The 20,502-nt window shown below is 37.8% G+C and overlaps 3 protein-coding genes across 15 annotated transcripts; all 3 read right to left on the bottom strand.

Annotated features, from left to right (window-relative positions):
- Positions 1-896: 896 nt before the first annotated feature.
- On the bottom strand, positions 897-5,098 carry LOC122085981 (protein NRT1/ PTR FAMILY 8.1-like). 2 transcript variants are annotated; one of them, XM_042654623.1, is made up of 5 exons: positions 4,758-5,098; positions 3,332-3,512; positions 3,015-3,232; positions 2,174-2,727; positions 897-1,906 (listed from the first exon to the last, which is right to left on the bottom strand). In XM_042654623.1, exons 2-5 carry the CDS (start codon positions 3,435-3,437, stop codon positions 1,075-1,077), a joined length of 1,710 nt encoding a protein of 569 aa, XP_042510557.1. In that variant the 5' UTR covers positions 3,438-3,512; positions 4,758-5,098; the 3' UTR covers positions 897-1,074. The 2 variants fall into 2 exon arrangements, with proteins under 2 accessions (XP_042510557.1, XP_042510555.1); XM_042654621.1 differs by lacking the exon at positions 4,758-5,098 and adding an exon at positions 4,606-4,751.
- A 1,248-nt stretch (positions 5,099-6,346) lies between these two features.
- LOC122087001 (protein NRT1/ PTR FAMILY 8.1-like) lies at positions 6,347-11,595 on the bottom strand. Of its 4 annotated transcripts, none has more exons than XM_042655950.1 (5): positions 11,309-11,595; positions 9,223-9,424; positions 8,916-9,133; positions 8,112-8,668; positions 6,347-7,489 (listed from the first exon to the last, which is right to left on the bottom strand). In XM_042655950.1, the coding sequence occupies exons 2-5, from the start codon at positions 9,326-9,328 to the stop codon at positions 6,652-6,654; spliced, it is 1,719 nt and encodes a 572-aa protein (XP_042511884.1). In that variant the 5' UTR covers positions 9,329-9,424; positions 11,309-11,595; the 3' UTR covers positions 6,347-6,651. The 4 variants fall into 4 exon arrangements, with proteins under 4 accessions (XP_042511884.1, XP_042511885.1, XP_042511886.1 ...); XM_042655951.1 differs by having other exon boundaries at positions 9,223-9,390; XM_042655952.1 differs by having other exon boundaries at positions 9,223-9,384.
- A 2,601-nt stretch (positions 11,596-14,196) lies between these two features.
- On the bottom strand, positions 14,197-19,531 carry LOC122086999 (protein NRT1/ PTR FAMILY 8.1-like). 9 transcript variants are annotated; one of them, XM_042655945.1, is made up of 6 exons: positions 18,793-19,531; positions 17,026-18,422; positions 16,695-16,897; positions 16,388-16,605; positions 15,597-16,153; positions 14,197-15,303 (listed from the first exon to the last, which is right to left on the bottom strand). In XM_042655945.1, the coding sequence occupies exons 3-6, from the start codon at positions 16,798-16,800 to the stop codon at positions 14,466-14,468; spliced, it is 1,719 nt and encodes a 572-aa protein (XP_042511879.1). In that variant the 5' UTR covers positions 16,801-16,897; positions 17,026-18,422; positions 18,793-19,531; the 3' UTR covers positions 14,197-14,465. The 9 variants fall into 9 exon arrangements, with proteins under 9 accessions (XP_042511879.1, XP_042511878.1, XP_042511875.1 ...); XM_042655944.1 differs by having other exon boundaries at positions 18,302-18,422; XM_042655941.1 differs by having other exon boundaries at positions 16,695-16,856; positions 18,302-18,422.
- Positions 19,532-20,502: the final 971 nt, after the last annotated feature.

Below are 20,502 nucleotides of genomic sequence, written 5' to 3'. Positions count from 1 at the left end.
TGAAATTGAGATTCTCTTTCATGATGACTGTATTTGGGAGAGGGGGAAATTGAATCTACAACTTTATATAGAATCCCAAAATTAACTCTAATGAAACAATAAATTTTAAATTTTTTTATGCAAATTTAAAGGTACAAAAAGAAAAAAAAAATGTAAAAGTATCATTAAAAAAAGAAGATATGGTCTTCTAAAACCCATTTGACAAAAATGTCAATGAAGTTTAAGAGCCTAGCACAGACATGCATGGATTCCATAAGAAGATCCACTCGCCTTTCATTGTAAAGTATAACTATATAATTCATTCTCTTTAACCATGATTTAGAGTTTTTTTTTTTTGGTAAAGCCATGATTTAGAGTTGAAATATTTAGGAGGTGGGGGGTGCTCAGGATCCACAAAATGTTGAGGTTAAAAAGATATAATGACAAATATATATTAAATAAATAATGGGTCTAGATGCTTAAGGTCCTGAGTGGAAGATTAAGGCTGCGGTTGTTATGATTTCTTAGAATGCAATATCGATTTAGAATGCATTCCATTCAACCTTAATTGTAATACTTCACCTCAGTATGTCCAGATTCCTTTTTTGGTTAGTTAAAAAAAATAAGTCCAGATTCATTTCACAACATAGTTTGCGTTGGCACACATTGATATCCAAAAACATGGTCCATAAGTAGTCTCTCTTCCACCTCTATTATCGTCCTCATTAAGGAAATTTAATCAGATCCAAGTCTCTGGCCAAGGAATCAGGCTAACAGAAATCTTGAAAGAATTTTCTCTTCTGATTAAACACAAAAAAGGACAGCAAAAACCTTGAGCAGAAATGTTGTGCCTGGTACTAAAGAGGTAGAACTTCTAACAATTCTGGTTAAGAGAGAATTGATCTGTCATTTCAATCTAGACTAGAAACTGAACACTTCATTAACCTATTCACAAACAATCACATAATCTCTGAAGAGTACTGAAATGAAAACTAAGATTTCAGTAGAAACAGAACTATAATGCACTAGTACCTACTCAACTTCAGATAAGCATTACATGAACTTCATATCATATATGGCTGGGTGCAGAAATTATCAACTCGAAGACCCAGCCACCTTCTTATAGGTATACCACTTGGCAATCCACAGATATACCAGAAAGTTGACCACACTCAGCGCAGCTAAGAGCCAGTAGAAATAGTCGAGGTGACCCCTGTTCAAGTTATCTGGTATCCAACCAAGGCTACCATGCCTAGTGGTCACTTTTGTGATAATGGTTACAAGCAAAGTGCTTAGGTAGTTCCCTAGAGCAGCAGTTGTGAGTGAGAGAGCCGAACACATACTTCTCATGGCATCAGGTGCCTGATCATAGAAGAACTCCAGCTGCCCAATGAAGGTAAACACCTCTGCACATCCAATGAGGAAGTACTGTGGAATCTGCCAGAAGATTGACATGGGCAGGAACTCGAGGTCATAGTAGTTATGCTTCCTCACCATATTGAGCCTTGAAACCTCTATAATGCCTGCAGCCAACATGGCGAAAACGGAGATGACAAGGCCAATTCCCATCCTTTGAAGCTGGGTGAAGCCATTTTTGTGGCCAGTGTACCTTCTTGCCAGTTGAACGATAATTCGGTCATAGACTGGGGCCCAGAAGATGACACTGATGGTGTCGAAGATGGAAAGTGAAGCTGAAGGGATCTTGAAATTGGGACCAATGTGTGGATCCATGGTGTTTCCTTGTAATACAAACATGGTGCTCATCTGGCTATAGACGGCTGAAAAGACAATGCCGCTAGCCCATATAGGTAGTACTCGTATTATGGACTTGAGCTCCTCCACTTGGGTGACTGTGCAGAGTCTCCATGGATTCACCGAGCCTTTGTTCCGATCCTCCAGAGTCTCCACAGCAGCCTTGTTAAAGAAACTGAAGAAGACTGAAGTTAGATATAGAGGGACAAGCAGATAATTGCAACTAAATTGATGAACCATCCAGGTGAATGAAGCAATGCTCCAAATTCAAGCTCTGCTTGGTAATACAAGCAGAAGCTGCAGTAAAGGTAGAAAATTACTTTTGGAATTGAAAGAAAAACTTGAATTGGGCTATGCATTGGATTTTATATGGAATGCAAAACAAATAAACATGACATGGAACTTTATAGAGCTTTTAAAACTTATTTTTCAATTAACTTACTTCATCGCTTTAGTGTGATCAAGTTTGCGGCTTCCTTGGATAGATGACACCTGGTCTGCAGTCTCAAAAAGAAGGGACTCATCTGAAGGAATTTCTACCTGGATTTTCCTGAAGGATGCAACTATGACCTGCAAAATTCTTGTCAAGGGGCTGCCTCCAGGCCTCTGATGGCGGTACAAATGAGTTCCTGAAAAGAAACTAAAAACTGCAATAGCCATGGCAACAGCTGGGACCCCAAAACCCCATCCCCAGCCAACATTCATTTGTATCCAAACCAGCACTGAAGAAGCAATAAGAGCACCAATATTGATTGACAAGTAAAAGAAGTTGAAGAAGGAGCTCTTCTTTTTCTTCTCATCCTCGTCAGTCTCATCAAACTGATCTGCTCCAAAGGAGGAAACACACGGTTTGATTCCACCAGTCCCAAGAGCAATGAGGTAAAGTGCCAGAAAGAAAACTGAAACCTGAGGCTGTGTAGGGTGGCAAACACCATCATGATTGCAGGATGGCTTCAATCCAGGTACAGCTGCAGACAGTGTCAACAGTGACATTCCCTACAGCCAATCGATATCATGTCAGTGTTTTCAGTCAGTGATGATCAATAAGAAGAGAGGAAGGGGGATAGGGGAATCTCCAAAGACTCACTATATCAGACAATGGTGATCTATAAATTCAAACCATTAAAACTCTATCATTCATTCAAAACTTTCAACCACATTAATGGGTTCCCAGCTGACTGAAAATATCAGACAATGGTGATCTATAAATTCAAACCATTAAAACTCTATCATTCATTCAAAACTTTCAACCACATTTTTTTTGTGTTCGAAAAAATTCTTACCAAACAGTACAAAATAGAAAAAATGGCAATAGTCCAATATCTTCCCAGATAAGCATCAGCTAGAAAGGCTCCAAGCAGTGGTGTAACATAGCAGGTTCCAGACCAATTTGTGACATTATTTGATGCGGTGACATTTCCTTGATTTAGACGACTCTGAAGATAGTTTACCAGATTAGTGCTCATGCCATAGTATGCCAACCTTTCACAGCCCTCATTCCCTGTGAGAGCAGTTAGAAGTGTCAAGGATGTCAGAATAATAAGATCCAACAAAAGAACTACAGAGGATACCATGACAGCAGGTGGGCAGAAAACCATACCAAGGATGAAATAACAAGCCTTCCATCTTCCAGTTTCCTTCCTAATGGCTGGATTTTTATGTCTGTCTGTTGTTCCATCTCCTGTATAGATTTCGTCTACTGCCATTGGTTTGGTCTCTCACAGCTGATGTATCAGGTACCCTGTTTTGTGTACTTTATAGATGTTCTTTCCTGATACTACCTACAATTTTCCATGAATCTAATGATCAGTATTCAGTAGAATGACACAGGTAGTAGAAATACTAGAGAGTGCACATGCCTATCTTGCAGAAACTATATAGTATCAAGGGTTATGATCATTTACAAATTTAGTCTACCATCTTGATTTCAATCAACCACATTATAACAAAGGCCAGGCATAGAACTAGGAAAGTGAGACATCAATGACAAAGGATAAGCAACAGAGGAAAATTATTAGGAATTGCAGAGGATTTAAGTCCAAATTATTAGTTGAGATTTTTCTCTTCTTACGATCATCACGATAAAAATATTTTGGCACTCTTTGTGTTGCTTATAAATCAACAATGAGTTTCATGAGAAGCTGAACATCCAAAACTATTGTTCCTAGCAGAAGTGAGGGGGTTAACCTTGAAGATTTACCATATTACCACAAATGACTGAGCAATACTATAGGTCTAGAACTATTTATCTAAAATCATCAATACCCAAATAATCATATCAAAGACATTGGAAAGATAAAAAAGATCTTACATGGTAAGTAGATGATCTAAAGAGTTAAAAGACTACGTAAGGTTTGACTCAGAGCCAGTTTGCTATTTTATATTTAATAATACAGATTACAAAGAGAATAAAATAAGATTCGAGTTCAGAACACATGAATCTATAAAAAAAAAAAAAAAAAAACAGATACAGTAGAAACTCTGTAATACCCACAGGATATTGATTTAGTTACAACAGAGGCATAACCCAAAAGAAAGATTCCAGAGATCTATTATAAAAGATTCATCAGAAGTCCATTTAAATTTTTTTTGCTTCTCCCTTTTCTTGTTTTGATTTGTTTATAATCCAATAAGTGGAGAAAGTCATAGCAATCTAACAAACGGAGTCTGACTTCAGATATAAAATATAATTCATAGTTTCTTACTCCAACAACGGAGAAAAGTATAGGATTACAATATTGCTTCAGAAGAAACAAAAACTGGGTAGTGGGTAGCAGACCACAACCTTTCTGCTTTCTTTTTATTGTTTTATAAGTAACCAAAATAGAGACTGTGTGTGAGTGTTTAGTGTTTTTGGAGGATGGGAGAGAATACCTTATACCACCATTGGAACCTGAGAAATCCAGACGCAGCAGGTCTAATAGTAAAAGAGAAAGCTTCATTTCCCCTTAGTTATACAGAAGAGAAAGAGAGAAAGAGAGGGAGAGCGAGAGAGAGAGAGAGTCAAGCTAGGAAATGACTGTCACCTTGTTTTATTTTTGGTAATGACCGTAATATGCATTAATTCCATTCCCAGAAAACACTATCAGTACTAAACCAAATCCCTTGTTTCTATTTATATATCGCTGTGCCTGTGATGGGTTGGCATCTCTTCTCCTCTTTAGTTAACCCAACCAAGGCCAGAGAGGTAGCGGGTGTGAAAAATCAAAATGGAGCTTGTACGGAAAAATAAGATTTTAGGGTTTTTAAAAACCAATAAAAAGTGAAACCAATCAAACCGACTTATACCGATCGAATGATCCAAATCTGAAAAAACAATAAAAACCCAATAAAGATCGATTTAACTTAATTTCAAGCTCTGTTGAGCAGGATTTGTCCTTCTAAGTTCCAATTCTTAAGCGGCAGTTGTCACATATGCAGAGGATCATGACTGGCCCAGAACAATCAATCAATCTCAAATATGGGAAGTTATTGATACTAATAATAATTTATACCAATTACCAACTCATTGATTTCTTGAATCCTAAGAATCTTTACCCCCCAAAAGGCTAAGAATCTTTTAATTTGAGGAATTTGGGTTTATTTTATTGGGCTAATCTGTATTCCATCTTTGAATCGTCTGCAACAGAAGTGTTCCTCCTACACTGAAATCTGAAGAACCATTTCTTTTCACTCATACTGACTCTGGTTAAATTAAAAGTTGAACAAGCCAGCCCACTATAAGTATATAATGATGCAGATATAACAATGTCATCTTTGCTCGCTAGCCCTCTTGACTGGGGAGAGGGTGTCTCCCTGTTTGAGTTTGCGACTGCAATTATCATGAAGAAAGAAGTATAATGCTGGAGCTCTCGATATACTAAACAGTAAAAATAGGGCACCTCTATTACCATGTGGTTATCATTTCATTCAATTGATCCTTTGAGGACTATATTCTAAAGGATCAATCAAAAAGTTAATCGGTCAACTTCTATTGTGGGCTTGATCTCCGGTCGACTTGGATTTCAGATTGCAAGGGTCATGAGCACCAGAGTGTGAGCCAGAGCATCCAAAACGGCCTCAGCAGCCCACCCGACAATGTCTCGACCCTAAACTACTACCTTGGGAACACGCTACCATAACCCAAAACCATTCGTTGACTTAATAGCTCTGTAATCTTCAAATTTTAATTTGCAGGGAGGATACAGGGTTTCAGTTAATTCACACTTCTTCACGGAAGAAACTGGAAGACAAGCATACCCTTATAATTTTATATTTTGGTGTAACTGTGGAAGACAAGCATACCCTTTACAAAGCCTTGATTCTGATCATATTTGTTGATGATGAAACATTGAATCTGGTTCATTCAAGGCCCTACCCAGGAAGGAATGGGATCATCTTCCTTTCTTTGCAGGTTAAGTTCCCTTCACTATTCCCCCCACTTTCACATGCCATTTGCCATTTAACCCACTAGTCCAATCTCAATCATTAATCACTCAATACCTTGATTTCCACAATAAGTATAGTAAGGTCCACAGTTTAGAATTAACAAGATCCCCTGAAATTATTAATATGACTAACACCACCTTCAACCTGGACTACCCAAATTACTATGTCTATGAAAGAAATTCAAAACTGTTAAGAGACACCAGTGAATTGCAGTGATGAATTGTAGCTGTTTTACATTTATTTGAGAGTGCAAAGAACAAGTTCTCCATTCTTGATTCTTTGGTCTTCAAAAGCCAACATTTTTTTTTTCTAGTGCTGGCCCCTGAAAATTTTACTACTCCTTAAACTCCGACCATCAGAAACAGTAAGAACTAAAAAGTACAAAAGCACCTATAAAAATACAATCAAGACTGCTACCCTCAATACAGAAAGAGGGTACAAGTATACTTGTGAAACCTATCAATCGTTTCATTGAAGCATAAGATCATGTAACTATTTACGAAATTCCCCAACAGCCTTTTTATAGGTGAACCACCTTGCAATGAAGATATAAACTATCAAGTTCACAATACTCATGATGGCCAAGAGCAAAAAGAAGTAGTCAATGTGACCCCGGTTCAAATTGTCTGGTATCCAGCCAGGATTTCCATTCCTTTTTGTGATACTAGTAACAATGTTAACTAGTAGTGTGCTCAAGAAGTTCCCAAGGGCTATTGTTGTGAGTGAGAGAGCGGAGCACAGGCTCCGCATGGAATCAGGTGCTTGCTCATAGAAGAACTCCAACTGCCCAATGAAGGTGAACACCTCTGAACATCCAATGAGGAAGTATTGTGGGATCTGCCAAAATACTGACATTGGTATGGTATCATCAGCATCGTATAGGTTGCGCTGCCTAACCATGTGAAGTCTCTTTACCTCCAGAATTGTTGCAGCCACCATGGAAAAGATTGAGATGAAAAGGCCGATTCCCATCCGTTGGAGTTGAGTGAATCCATGTTTGTGCCCAGTGAATCTTCTGACAAATGGGACAATAAGGAAGTCATAAATTGGAACCCAGATAAGCACACTGATTGTGTCAAAGATGGAGAGAGATGCTGGGGGGATTGTAAAGTGTGGTCCCATGTGAATGTCCATGGTGTCTCCTTGCAAGACAAACATGGTGCTCATCTGAGCATATACAGTAGAAAAGATTATGCCGGTGGCCCATACAGGAAGCATTCGTATAATGCACTTGAGCTCCTCAACTTGAGTCACCGAGCAGAGTCTCCATGGATTAACTGAGCCCTTGATCTGATCTTTCTCTGTCCCAACTGCTGCTTTGTCCAAGAAACTGCAGATAACATCACATGCAAAACAATAGAAGTTTGCAATTAAATCCCAAAGTAATAAAAACACAATAAAATTAATCAAAGCTAAAGAGCTCATTCACCAACTATAGAAAGAGAGGTCAGTACGCAGTCTATACTAGAAAGAATGCATAAAAATAATCTAGGTCATCCTTTTCCCATGCATTGAAAACATTTGGTTGAGTGCCTTTAGTTTCTTTAGGCTCCATCTTTTTTCAAGTAAAGGGAAATGAAGATAAGTGATTAAAAAAGGAAAACGGAGACTTTTGTAATCAATAAATTGAAAATCTTACAAAAAATGGCAATTAAACTTTTCTAGTGGGGAAGATGAGGATCAAACCATTTCCCACATTGCCATTGGTGTGGCGGGGGAAATTTCCCCCACAATGTCGGCGTGGAGAACCCTTGCTCAAACCTAATTACTAGATTTAAAAAGTATTTCAGTTAGTTACAGAATCATTGTTAAAATATAAGAAAAGTCCATTTTATGTTTTTTTTTTTTTTAATTTCATTTTCCAATTAGACCTTGAAAACCAATAAGATTGCAAAACTTCACAAGTTGTGATAACCATTGGTTGTTTTGAAGCTTGGGTTGAGTACACTTACGTCAACGTATTTGTGTGATCAAGCTTGCGACTTCCTTTGACAACAGACTCCTCATCTGCAGTCTCATACAGAAGAGACTTATCAGCAGGTACTGTAACTTGAAATTTCTTCAAGGATGCAACGATCACCTGGCAAAGGCGTGTCAGAGGGCTACCTCCTGGTTTCTGGTTCCGAAACCTCCGTGTACCTGAGAAGAAACTCACAACTGCAATTGCCATTGCCACTGCTGGAATACCAAAACCCCATCCCCATCCCACATGCATCTGTATATACACCAAAACAGAAGCAGCAACAAGAGCACCGATGTTGATAGAAAAATAAAACCAATTGAAGAAAGAATTTTTATGTTTCCGCTCAGCCTCGTCAGCTTCATCAAACTGATCTGCACCAAAGGAGGAGACACAAGGCTTGATCCCTCCAGTCCCCAGAGCAATAATGTAAAGTGCTGCAAAGCAGATGACACTTTGTCCTATTGTTGGGTGGCAAACACCATTGCTGTCGCAGGATGATGGAACTAGTCCATGCACAGATGCTGACAACGTTAGCAATGTCAGCCCCTGCATCAAATTAAAAGATTAAATTATCTTTCCAGGGGGGAAAAACATAGCATATCACAGAAATGCATGAACTAAATATAATGCTGTTTAGGCAAACATCTGAAATGACCTAACCAACTTGTCAAGATTTAGGTTACAAGGACAAATTGGTGTTCTGACACCACACAGATGTTTCTTCTGTTGCTTGACCAAGTTGAATCTAAGAACTTAAAATTTGGAATAGAGTTATTGTTTAGGTGAATCTTACAAAAACATAGATGATCGAGAAAATGGCAATTGTCCAATATCTTCCGAGGTAGGCATCAGCTAGAAAGGCTCCAATCAATGGTGTAATGTAGCAAGTTCCAGACCAATTAGTGACATTATTAGCAGATGAAGCAGTACCCTGGCCGAGTCGTTTCAAGAGATAATTCACAAGGTTGGTGCTCATCCCATAGTATGCCAAACGTTCACAGCATTCATTACCTGTGGAGAAATCAATGTGATAAATCCCTTATGATTGAATCTCAGAAAGTACAAGAAGACTGGAAGTTATGGAAAAGCTGGACAAATACCTAGGATAAAGGGGCAAGCTTTCCAGGTTCCTGTTTCCTTCTTGATTGCTGGTCTCTTACGATAATCAACCGTTCCATCTTTAGCATAGATATCTTCTTCTGCCATGGTTGCTAGATGCTGGGGTATACTGTATTGCTTATTCTGTTGTTTTGGTAATTCACCTAGAACTTAGCAAATTCGATGTCTATATTCAGCAAAAGGCTGTACAAAGCAACAGTGTAGAGCATCTTCATGAATATATCATATGGAATTCATGAAACAGTAAAGAATGATATCACAATTTACAAAAGTTAACATCAGTTTATGCAACCAAACTAGAAAACACATACTTGTCAACTAGCCAAGCCTGGAAATGTTTTCGCTTCTGGCACAAGATGGGGGAGTCAGGACAAGGAAACCTTGAAGTACTATTCCACCGATGACCTTATCCGTTGTTTTACTTCTGTTGAATTTATATCCATTCGGAATGAGTCTAACATGAGTTTGACATTACACTGTTCAATCTAGAGTTTCCTACTGATCTCAGCATTGTTTTCTATAATTCTAACAGTTGTAGATATTACAGGATGTCATACCTCTCTCTCTCTCTCTCTCTCTCTCTCTCTCTCTCTTTAACATGAGTTTGAAATTACACTGTTCAATCTAGAGTTTCCTACTGATCTCAGCATTGTTTTCTATAATTCTAACAGTTGTAGATATTACAGGATGTCATACTCTCTCTCTCTCTCTCTCTCTCTCTCTCTCTCTCTCTCTCTCTGATAACTTTTTCTATGTTTATACATGCCAGTTTCTAGATTTCAGAAATTGCAGATCCATCTTGCCTTTACCCAAAAAGGGCTCACAAATGTTTGCTCATGGTTGGAACCTATATCAGTGTATTGTAAGCCATGATGGTGTTATTTTTACTCTCTTAAGTTATAGAAAGTTGGATAGCATGATAAAGAAGATCCCTGATGTGATATGAAACCTCTGGAAAAGGCAACCAAGAGGAAACAATCAAAAGTTCACTTCCTAGCTTATTGCAACTAAACTTAAAGCAAAACGTCATTCCAAAGTTGAAAAAATGGAAAGAGTGGTGTAGTGTATTGTGACGTAGCTGATTGACTCAGAAGGATACCAATGCATAACAAATTAAAGGTGCAGGAATTGCAATCCATTAGCAGCACAAAACATGTACTAAAAGTTGGATGTTTCAGGCTTTTAGTTTTAAATAGATTTGAGAAACCACTGCAACATCCATGACAAAGCACAACGTGAAATAAAGGAGAAATTACCCTACTTTATATGACAATTAATTCCTATCAAGATAATCAGTATGGTCTCAGTAGAAGCCTAAAAAATGCGGAGTCCTAAAACACATAATGTTAGAAATTGAAAGCCTAAAATCTGGATTTACATTACAGAATCTATGCAAAAAGAGGACAACAAAGGGGGACTAAAGTCAAACACCCAATAATTTAGGCCAAACCATTAAAAGTCTGGAAGTGAACAGACAAAATATTCCCAATTCATATCTTTTAAGCCCATAAAAAGGAGTAATCCCAAAGACCCAGAACGTTGAAATTTCAATTCCTCAAGAAGTGGAGAAATTTCAAAATCACCCATCAGATTATTCACTCCCTCCTGAGGCATGGTGAAAAAGGGCAGCAGCAGAAGCAAAATTCATGACAACTAACAAAACCCTGTAATCACTGCATCAAGCATTTATGGAGAATTCAAGCAGACCAATATACATACAAAAAAGCATGTGTATATGAAGATGTCCACAAAAATATTATGCAGAGAAGCAAGTGAATGAAGCTGAACCGTTCAAAACTGGATTGAAGCAAAATAAAAAAAGAAACTTCAAAAGGGATCAACTTTCAATCAAACAGAACCAATATTCCCACACACAGAAATAGTTCAAGAAGGAAGAGAGAGAGGGTTTCAAAAATGGCCATGGGATTTCCAAGAAACTTCACATGACTAAACACATCCATCCACCCCACACCCCTCCATCTTCCCCTCCGGCTTTCAACAATCAACTGAACAATAAGATTGAAAGAAAAAGACCAAGAATACAAGAAGTAAGAGTATTAGTAATACCTGAAACCTTAGATTCCAGCAATACCCAGAAAAGGGTATCCACCTCAAGAAGAAATGAATGAAGGCAGCAGAGCAATAAACGGAACAGAAGCAAGGCAGCAATTTATATACAACGAGGGAAGACAATCATATCAAATTAATCAAACAAGTTGCCACTTGCGAAGTAGAAAAATTTAAGTAAGACCAGGAAGAGTGCTTCTCTCTGTACTATATTAAAGCAAAACATACAAGCGACAATTACTATCATTCCCCTATTCTTAGCCTATATTTACTAAAACTCCCTTACACTAAACTCCTTTTTCTGATAACCCTTACATCTAGACATTTAAAGGGATAAAGCTAGAAAGGAGGGAGTATCAGAAAAAATGTTTAAGATATAAAAGTTTTAATAAATATAAACCAAGTGTGAACGTAGTTAAGAGAGTGATAATAAATTAATAATTGACCCAAAATAAAATAATTCAAGGGAGTATGCATTCCCAGTATAATAATATGAATAAAGACTTTAGTGGATGTAACGTTTTGCTTTAATTTTTCGTTTTTCTTCGTCAATGATTCTAATTTGTTAGGAAAAAAAAGTCAATGATTCTAAATAATGATTGGAGTGGAAAGAGAATCATGAAAAAGATTCTTAATAGTTTTTTTTGCCTTTTTCGTAGGAGAAAAGGATTCTTAATAGTTAACGTCAAGAATGAATAAGCAAGCCACCTATCACAGAGAGGAAAGGGGGAGGTACAGGGACAGATCAGAGTCATCATACACACCCCTTGGACTAAAAACTAGAAAAACTCAAAACCGTATTCAGACCCACGTTTGACACCATTACCCAGAAGAGGCTTAACAAATTCTACCTAATTATTGTTTATCTTTTCTCGCTAGCCCTCTTGATTGGGATTGCGTGTCTATCTCCCCATGAGAGTTTGTGACTGCAATTAGTGTGAGTAATGAAGAACAATGCTGGAGATCCCAACATCCTAAACAACAAGAATCACAGAAATTGAGAAAAACCCATTGTTATTATCTGATTATTATTTCATTGAATTGATCTTTTCAAGTACTATCTTCTCAAAGATCAATCAAAAGTTAATCGATTTAACTCCTATTGTAGGCTTGATCACAGGGTCGAGGGAGGATCCAAAACTACCACTTTGGGACAATCTCAGGTGACTTTTTCTCAGTTTTTGCATCTCCCTACAATAACCCAAAACCATTCGTTGACTTGATAGCTCTGTAATCTTCAAACTCTAATTTGCAGGGACGATACAGGGTTTCAGTTAATTCACACTTCTTCACGGAAGAAACTGGAAGACAAGCATACCCCTATTATTGTATATTTTGGTGGAACTGTGGAAGACAAGCATACCCTTTACAAAGCCTTGATTCTGATCGTATTTGTTGATGATGAACCATTGAATCTGTTTCATTCAAGGCCCTACCCAGGAAGAAATGGGATCATCTTCTCTTCTTTGCAGGTTAGTTCCCTTCACTATTCCCCCCACTTTCACATGCCATTTGCCATCTAACTCACTAGTCCAATCTCAATCATTAACAACTCAATACCTTGATTTCCACTATAAGTATAGCAAGGTTCACAGCTTATGCTTCAACTGATTGGGAAACTACAAACTGAATCAGCAGTGCACAATTTTTTTTTTCTGAGAAACCATGTGAAAATCGAACCCAGTTTTCAGCTAGTGCCATGAAGACACCAAACCCATCAAAATTAAATACCTGGTTTATAAGATCATATGACCCAGTTGTCCTTCAACCTCTTTAGTTCCATTTGAAAAATCAGGGAAAACCCACTGCCAAGTAATTAAGAAGTTCCACATTGCTCTCATAGCTTAATCTCTAGTATGAGAAACACCTTAAAAAACATTCTGCCATTTCTTGTTTCCTTCAGACATATCAACGCTAAGCTTTATTATCTTGGGGAATCATGCTCCTCACACTCTGTCCTTCCTGCTAAAAAGACTGAATCTCCAACAATGAAGATGAGTCTTGAAAGATCCTGGAAAGGACCAATGTAAATCTACCTTCATCAACAATACAAGGTAGATGTGAGGGGTGCATCATGATGAGATGAAGGGATTCTGACTCCTCAGGCCACAGAATGCATCTGTTAGCAAAACTCCGCTCTCCTTGACTGAAAGTAATCGGTAAACAATTTACTCTTTGATGTAATCCGGGGTGGGGTGTCCATGCTACTTACCCAAGCTGGGTGGTGGGTCCTTAATAATCCAGCTCTTCCAACAAGAGCATAAGAATTGCAAAGCCAAAATGTTGCTGATTGACTTGATGATGCAAGTAGCCTGGCCTTGTATTTTAAAACCTATTTATCTTGGAAGTACAACAGTATGCCTGATGAGATTTCCAAGTTTACAACTGATCAGAACGCATGAATTTAAACTTGGCAATCCCAGACTAGGATGGTCTTTGGTGTTTTTCAGCCAGGCTGTTGTGAGTATGTCCATAGCACTGGGGAGAGACTCTGTTCTTTCATCTATAAATCTGTGGCCCCAACTTTCACCACTCATTAATGCATTGTATTGCATTTCATTCATTTCAAAGCCTGTGAGACTAGCGCTCTCCTGACTATAACATATCCTAGCCTTGCAGCCTTTGCGGGAAATAGGAAGTGGGAAGCTGATCAATTAGTATGTTTTTTTTTTAGCTCTCCTGACTATGACATATCCTGGTGCCTTACTTCATGGGTACAAACTCCCCAAGCTGAAGATTTGAATTAACAGATATCCTGAAATTGCTAATATGATTAAGACCACCTTCAACCTGGACTAAACCCAAATTACAATGTCCGTGAAAGAAACTCAAAATTGTTAAGAGACTCCAGTGAATTGCAGTGATCAATTGTAACTGTATTACATTTATTTGAGAGTGTAAAGAACACGTTCTCCATTCCTGATTCTTTGGTCTTTAAAAGCCAACATTTTTTTCTGGTGCTGGACCCTGAAAGTGTTACGACTCCTTAAACTCCAACCATCAGAATCAGTGAGAACTAGAAAGTATAGAAGCACCAATACAAATACAATTAAGACTGCTAACCTCAATAAAGAAAGAGAGTACAAGTTTTTTTTTTTGAGTACACGTATACTGATGAAACCTATCAATCTTTTCATTGTAGCATAAGATTATGTAACTATTTACGAAATTCCCCAACAGCCTTCTTATAGGTGAACCACCTTGCAATGAAGATATAAACTATCAAGTTCAAAATACTCAGGATGGCCAAGAACCAAAAGAAGTAGTCAATGTGACCCCTGTTCAAATTGGCTGGTATCCAGCCAGGATTTCCATTCTTTGTTGTGATACTAGTAACAATGTTAACTAGTACTGTGCTTAAGTAGTTCCCTAGGGCCACTGTTAAGAGTGAGAGAGCAGAGCACAGGCTGCGCATGGAATCAGGTGCTTGCTCATAGAAGAACTCCAACTGCCCAATGAAGGTGAACACTTCTGAACATCCAATGAGAAAGTATTGTGGGATCTGCCAAAATACTGACATTGGTAGGGGCTTAGTAGGATCGTAATAGTTGTGCTGCCTAATCATGCGAAGTCTCATCACCTCCAGAATTGCTGCAGCCACCATGGAAAATATTGAGATGAAAAGGCCGATTCCCATCCGTTGGAGTTGAGTGAATCCATGTTTGTGCCCAGTGAATCTTCTGACAAATGGGATAATAAGGCGGTCATAAATTGGAACCCAGATAAGTACACTGATGGTGTCAAAGATGGAGAGAGATGCTGGGGGGATTTCAAAGTTCGGGCCCATGTGAATGTCCATGGTGTCGCCTTGCAAGACAAACATGGTGCTCATCTGAGCATATACGGCAGAAAAGATTATGCCAGTGGCCCATACAGGAAGCATTCGTATAATGCACTTGAGCTCTTCGACTTGAGTCACCGAGCAGAGTCTCCATGGATCAATTGAGCCCTTGATGTGATCTTTCTCTGTCTCAACTGCTGCTTTGTCTAAGAAACTGCAGAAAACATCACATGCAAAACAATAGAAGTTTGCAATTGAATCCCAGAGTTTCGAAACACACAGCATAAAATTAATCAAAGCTAAAGAGCTCATTCATCATTGTTAAATATAAGAAAAGTTTCTACCAAAAAAAAAATATAAGAAAAGTCCATTTTACGTTTGTTTTAATTTCATTTCCCTTTCCCTTACTTCACTTCCAATTAGACCTTGGTAACTTATAAGATCGCAGAACTCCACAAAGTTATGATAACCATTGGCTGTTTCGAAGCTTTGGTTGAGTACACTTACGTCAACGTATCTGTGTAATCAAGCTTGCGACTTCCTTTGACAACAGACTCCTCATCTGCAGTCTCATACAGAAGAGACTTGTCAGTAGGTACCGTAACTCGAAATTTCTTCAAGGATGCAATGACCACCTGGCAAAGGCGTGTCAGAGGGCTGCCTCCTGGTTTCTGGTTCCGGAATTTCCGTGTACCTGAGAAGAAACTTACAACTGCAATTGCCATGGCCACTGCTGGAATACCAAAACCCCATCCCCAACCCACAAACATCTGTATCCAGACCAGAACAGATGCAGCAACAAGAGCACCAATGTTGATAGAAAAATAGAACCAATTGAAAAAAGAATTTTTATGTTTCCGCTCAGCCTCGTCAGCTTCATCAAACTGATCTGCGCCATAGGAAGAGACACAAGGTTTAATCCCTCCAGTCCCCAAAGCAACAAGGTAAAGTGCTGCAAAGCAGGCGACACTTTGTCCTGTTGTTGCGTGGCAAACACCATTGCTGTCGCAGGATGATGGAATTAGTGCAGGCACAGATGCTGACAATGTTAGCAATGCCATCCCCTGCATCCAATTGAAAGATCAAATTATCTTTCAAGGGGAAAAAGCATAGCATATCACAGAAAAGCATGGCGTAAAAATTCAAACAACTCATATGATCTACCCAACTTGTCATTATTTAGGTTAAAAGGACAACTTGGTGTTTTGACAGCACACAGATGTTTCTTCCGTTGCTTGACCAAGTTGAATCAAAGAACCTAAAACTTGGAATAGAGTTATTGTTTAGGTGATTCTTACAAAAACATAGATGATCGAGAAAACGGCAATTGTCCAAAATCTTCCGAGGTAGGCATCAGCTAGAAAGGCTCCAATCAATGGTGTAATGTAGCAAGTTCCAGACCAATTGGTGACATTATTAACCGCTGAAGCATTAACCTGGCCGAGTCGTGTTGCGAGATAATTCACTATGTTGGTGCCCATCCCATAGTATGCCAAACGTTCACAGCATTCATTACCTGTGGAGAACTCCATGTGATAAATCCCTTATGATCGAATCTCGGAAAGTACAAAAACATTGGAAGTTATGATGCAAATGGACAAATACCTAGGATATAGGGGCATGTTTTCCAGGTTCCTGTTTCCTTCTTGATAGCCGGTCTGTTACGATAATCTACCGTTCCATCTTTAGTATAGATACCTTCTTCTTCCATGGTTGCTAGGTGCTGGGAGATACCGTATTGCTTATTCTGTTGTTTTGGTAATTCACCTAGAACTCGGCAAATTCAATGTCTATATTCAGCAAAAAGGCTGTAAAAAGCAACAGCATAGAGCATCTTCAGGAATAAATTATATGGAATCCATGAAACAGTAGAGAATGATATTACAATTTTACAAAATTGACATCAGTTTATGCGACCAAAATAGATAACACATACTTGTCAACTGGCCAAGCCTGCAAATGTTTCTGCTTCTGACATTAGATGGGGGAGTCGGGACATGGAAACCTTGAAGTACTATTCCACCGATAACTTATCTGTTGTTTTACTTCTGTTGAATTTATATCCATTTGAACGAGACTAACATGGGTTTGGGGCTGTGATTTGTTTAACATTTCATATTGAAATTACACTGTTCAATCTCGAGTTTCCTACTGATCTCAGCATTGTTTTCTATAATTCTAACTGTATTTCTCTGATAACTTTTTCTATGTTTATAAATGCCAGTTTCTAGATTTCAGAAATTGCAGATCCATCTTGCCTTTACCCAATAGAGGGCTTACAAATGTTTGCTCATGGTCGGAACCTATTTCAGTATATTGTAAGCCATGATGGTGTTATTAACTCTCTTAAGTTATATGAATTTGGATAGCATGAAAAAGAATGTTCATGTTATGACGAGGAATCTCTGGAAAAGACAACCAAGAGAAAACACATAAAAGTTCACTTCCTAGCTTATGACAACTAAACAAATGTCATTCAAAATTGAAAAAAAGGAAAGAACCATGTATTCTATTGTGACATTGATGATTGACTCAGAAAGATACCAATGCAGAACAAATGAAAGGTGCACGAGTAACAATCCATCAGCAGCACAAAACATATACTAAAAGTTGGATGTTTTGTTTGGGCTTTGTAGTTTTACAAAGATTTGAAAATCCTATTGATCCATTACATGCATACTATGAAGATTATGTCGCCCATACACTCAGTAGATAGCACCAACTAACTAGGGTAATGAATGTACTGTCATAGAAGGCTCCCGGTTCAAGATTCAGATACCAAATGTATAAATTTAGCTTAGAGAGTATATTACTGCAACATCCATGAGAAGGCACAGGATGAAAAAGGGGCGAAGATTACTTTTTATGACAATTAATTCTTATCACGATAGTCAATATGGTCTTACTAGAAGCCTAAAAAATGTGGAGTTCTAAAATGCATACTGTTGGAACTTGAAAGCTTAACATCTGGATTTACATTACAGAATATATGCAAAAGAGGACAACAAAGGGGACTAAAATCAAGCACCCAATAATTTAGGCCAAACCATTAAAAATCTGCAATTGACCATGTTTCTTTTGAGTACAAAATATTTGCATTCCTGAATCCCAAATTCCCAATTCATAACTTTAAGCCCATAAAAGGAGTATTCCCAAAGACCCAGAACATTGAAATTTCATATCATCAAGAAGTGGAGAAAATTCAAACTCACCCATCAGATTATTACCACCGACGCATGGTGAAAAAGGGCAGCAACAAAAGCAAAATTCATGACAATTAACAAAACCCTGTAATCACTGCATCAACCATTTATGGAGAATTCAAGCAGATCCCTAAACATACAAAAAAGTAAAGCGTTTATGAAGATGTCCACAAAAACATTATACAGAGAAGCAAGTGAATGAAGCTGAACCAGTTCCTAAAGAAGTGTTGAACTGAACAGAAGCAAAAAAGAGAAAGAACTCCAAAAGGGATCAACTTTCAATCAAACAGAACCAATATTCACACACACAGAATATATATATATATATATATATAGAGAGAGAGAGAGAGAGAGAGAGAGAGAGAGAAAGACACTTCACATGACTGAACACATTTACCCCACCCCCTCCATCTTCCCCTCCAGCTTTCAACAAATCAACTGAACAATAAGATTGAAAGAAAAAGACCAAGAATAAGAGAAGTAAAGAGTATTAGCAATACCTGAAATCTTTGATTCCAGCAATACCCAGACAAGGGTATCCACCTCAAGAATGTATGAATGAGCCCAGCAGAGCAATAAACGGAACAGATGCAAGGCAGCAATTTATATACAACGAGGGAAGACAATCTTATCAAACTAATCAAACAAGTTGCCACTTGCAAAGTAGAAAAGTTACAAGTAAGACCATAAAGAGAAAACATCTATTTGTTTAAATTAAAAATAATTATAATTATAATAATTTCAAGGGAGTACGCATAATATAATAATATAAAACTGGAATAATACTTTATTGGATGTAAAATCATGAAAAAGATTCATAAATTCAAGTAAGAATAAGCAAGCAACTGAGCACAGAGAGGCAAGATTCAGGATACAGAGGGGAAAGAAGAGGGACAGGGACATATTAGACCCACCATTTGCTTGCCTGCCGGACCGCCCCTAAACAAATATCTAAACCCAAATGTCAAAATACACATTTTTATTTGGGTTTCTCCATTGTCTCCATTATTTTTTTTATTTTTTTATTTTTTTAAAGGAGAGAGACAAAACCAATCCAGAGTTTGGAAAACAGGTTTTGGGTAAGAAGATAAGGTTAGGGTTTCTGCAGGTACTTTTAGTGGTTGCTGCAATTATGGTTTCTGGGTTCTCACATAGTTCTGGGATTCTTCTTAAATCTTCTTTCCAGAACCACAGTTTCAGCCTCCAAAGTGCCAACTACACTTTGCAGTCACTGCCAACTGTTTCATGTTGGAGGGGTGGTGAAAATTTTTAAAATCGAAGTCAAACAGTACCCAGATTCCCAGAAAAGTCGTCAAACTTTTGGTTTTTCGTTTGATTCATTCATGCAATCCAATCATGCCTAGCATCCTTTGTTGGTTCTATTTTGTGGGTTATACTTAGGTGATGATTATTTGTATTTGGGATCATGGTTTTAGAGCGTGGTATTGGGATGGGTATAGTTCGTTAGTAACGGATAGAAATATTTTTATTTATTTAGAAAAAATGTGTATTTTTTTATTTTTGATTTATATTATTTAATTTATACAATATGAGTTAAGTATCGAAATTTGACACTTGCTAAACCGATAAAATACCGATATTTAGAACCATACCTGGGATGGATTCAACCAGTAATCTAAAGTGACCTATGATCCATATTGTTCAATTGATACGGTGTAAATCAGGTATCGGAATTAAACACTTGCTAAATCGATAAAATGCTGATACTTAGAAAAAATGTGTATTTTTTTATTTTTGATTTATATTATTTAATTTATACAATATGAGTTAAGTATCGAAATTTGACACTTGCTAAATCGATAAAATGCTGATACTTAGAACCATATTGGGGATGGACTCAACCAGTTAGGGGTGTCAATCGGTTGGGTCGGGCTGGTCTCAGTACGGCATAGTTGGGCTTGGCAAGCCTATATTCTCAGACCATGGCCTACCTATTTGAGGAATGAGTCAGTCTTGGTCGGTGTCCTGTCAGGCTCAGTTGGGTTCCAGGCTTTAATTAGACTTCTCCTAATCGGGCTAATCGGGTCTTAAATGAGGTAATGTACCAATAAAGCCTTAAACGATCTTTAATTTTCATAGATTTAAGATACTTTAATTTATTTTTTTAAATCATCAATAATTTTGAAAAGATATTACACTTAACTACAGTCAATAATTGATAAAATATCAATATATATCTTATTCTATAA

Source organism: Macadamia integrifolia, chromosome 8 (assembly GCF_013358625.1).
Source record: "Macadamia integrifolia cultivar HAES 741 chromosome 8, SCU_Mint_v3, whole genome shotgun sequence".
NCBI classification, from domain to species: Eukaryota; Viridiplantae; Streptophyta; class Magnoliopsida; order Proteales; family Proteaceae; genus Macadamia; species Macadamia integrifolia.
This window is presented reverse-complemented; position numbering and strand designations above follow the sequence as displayed.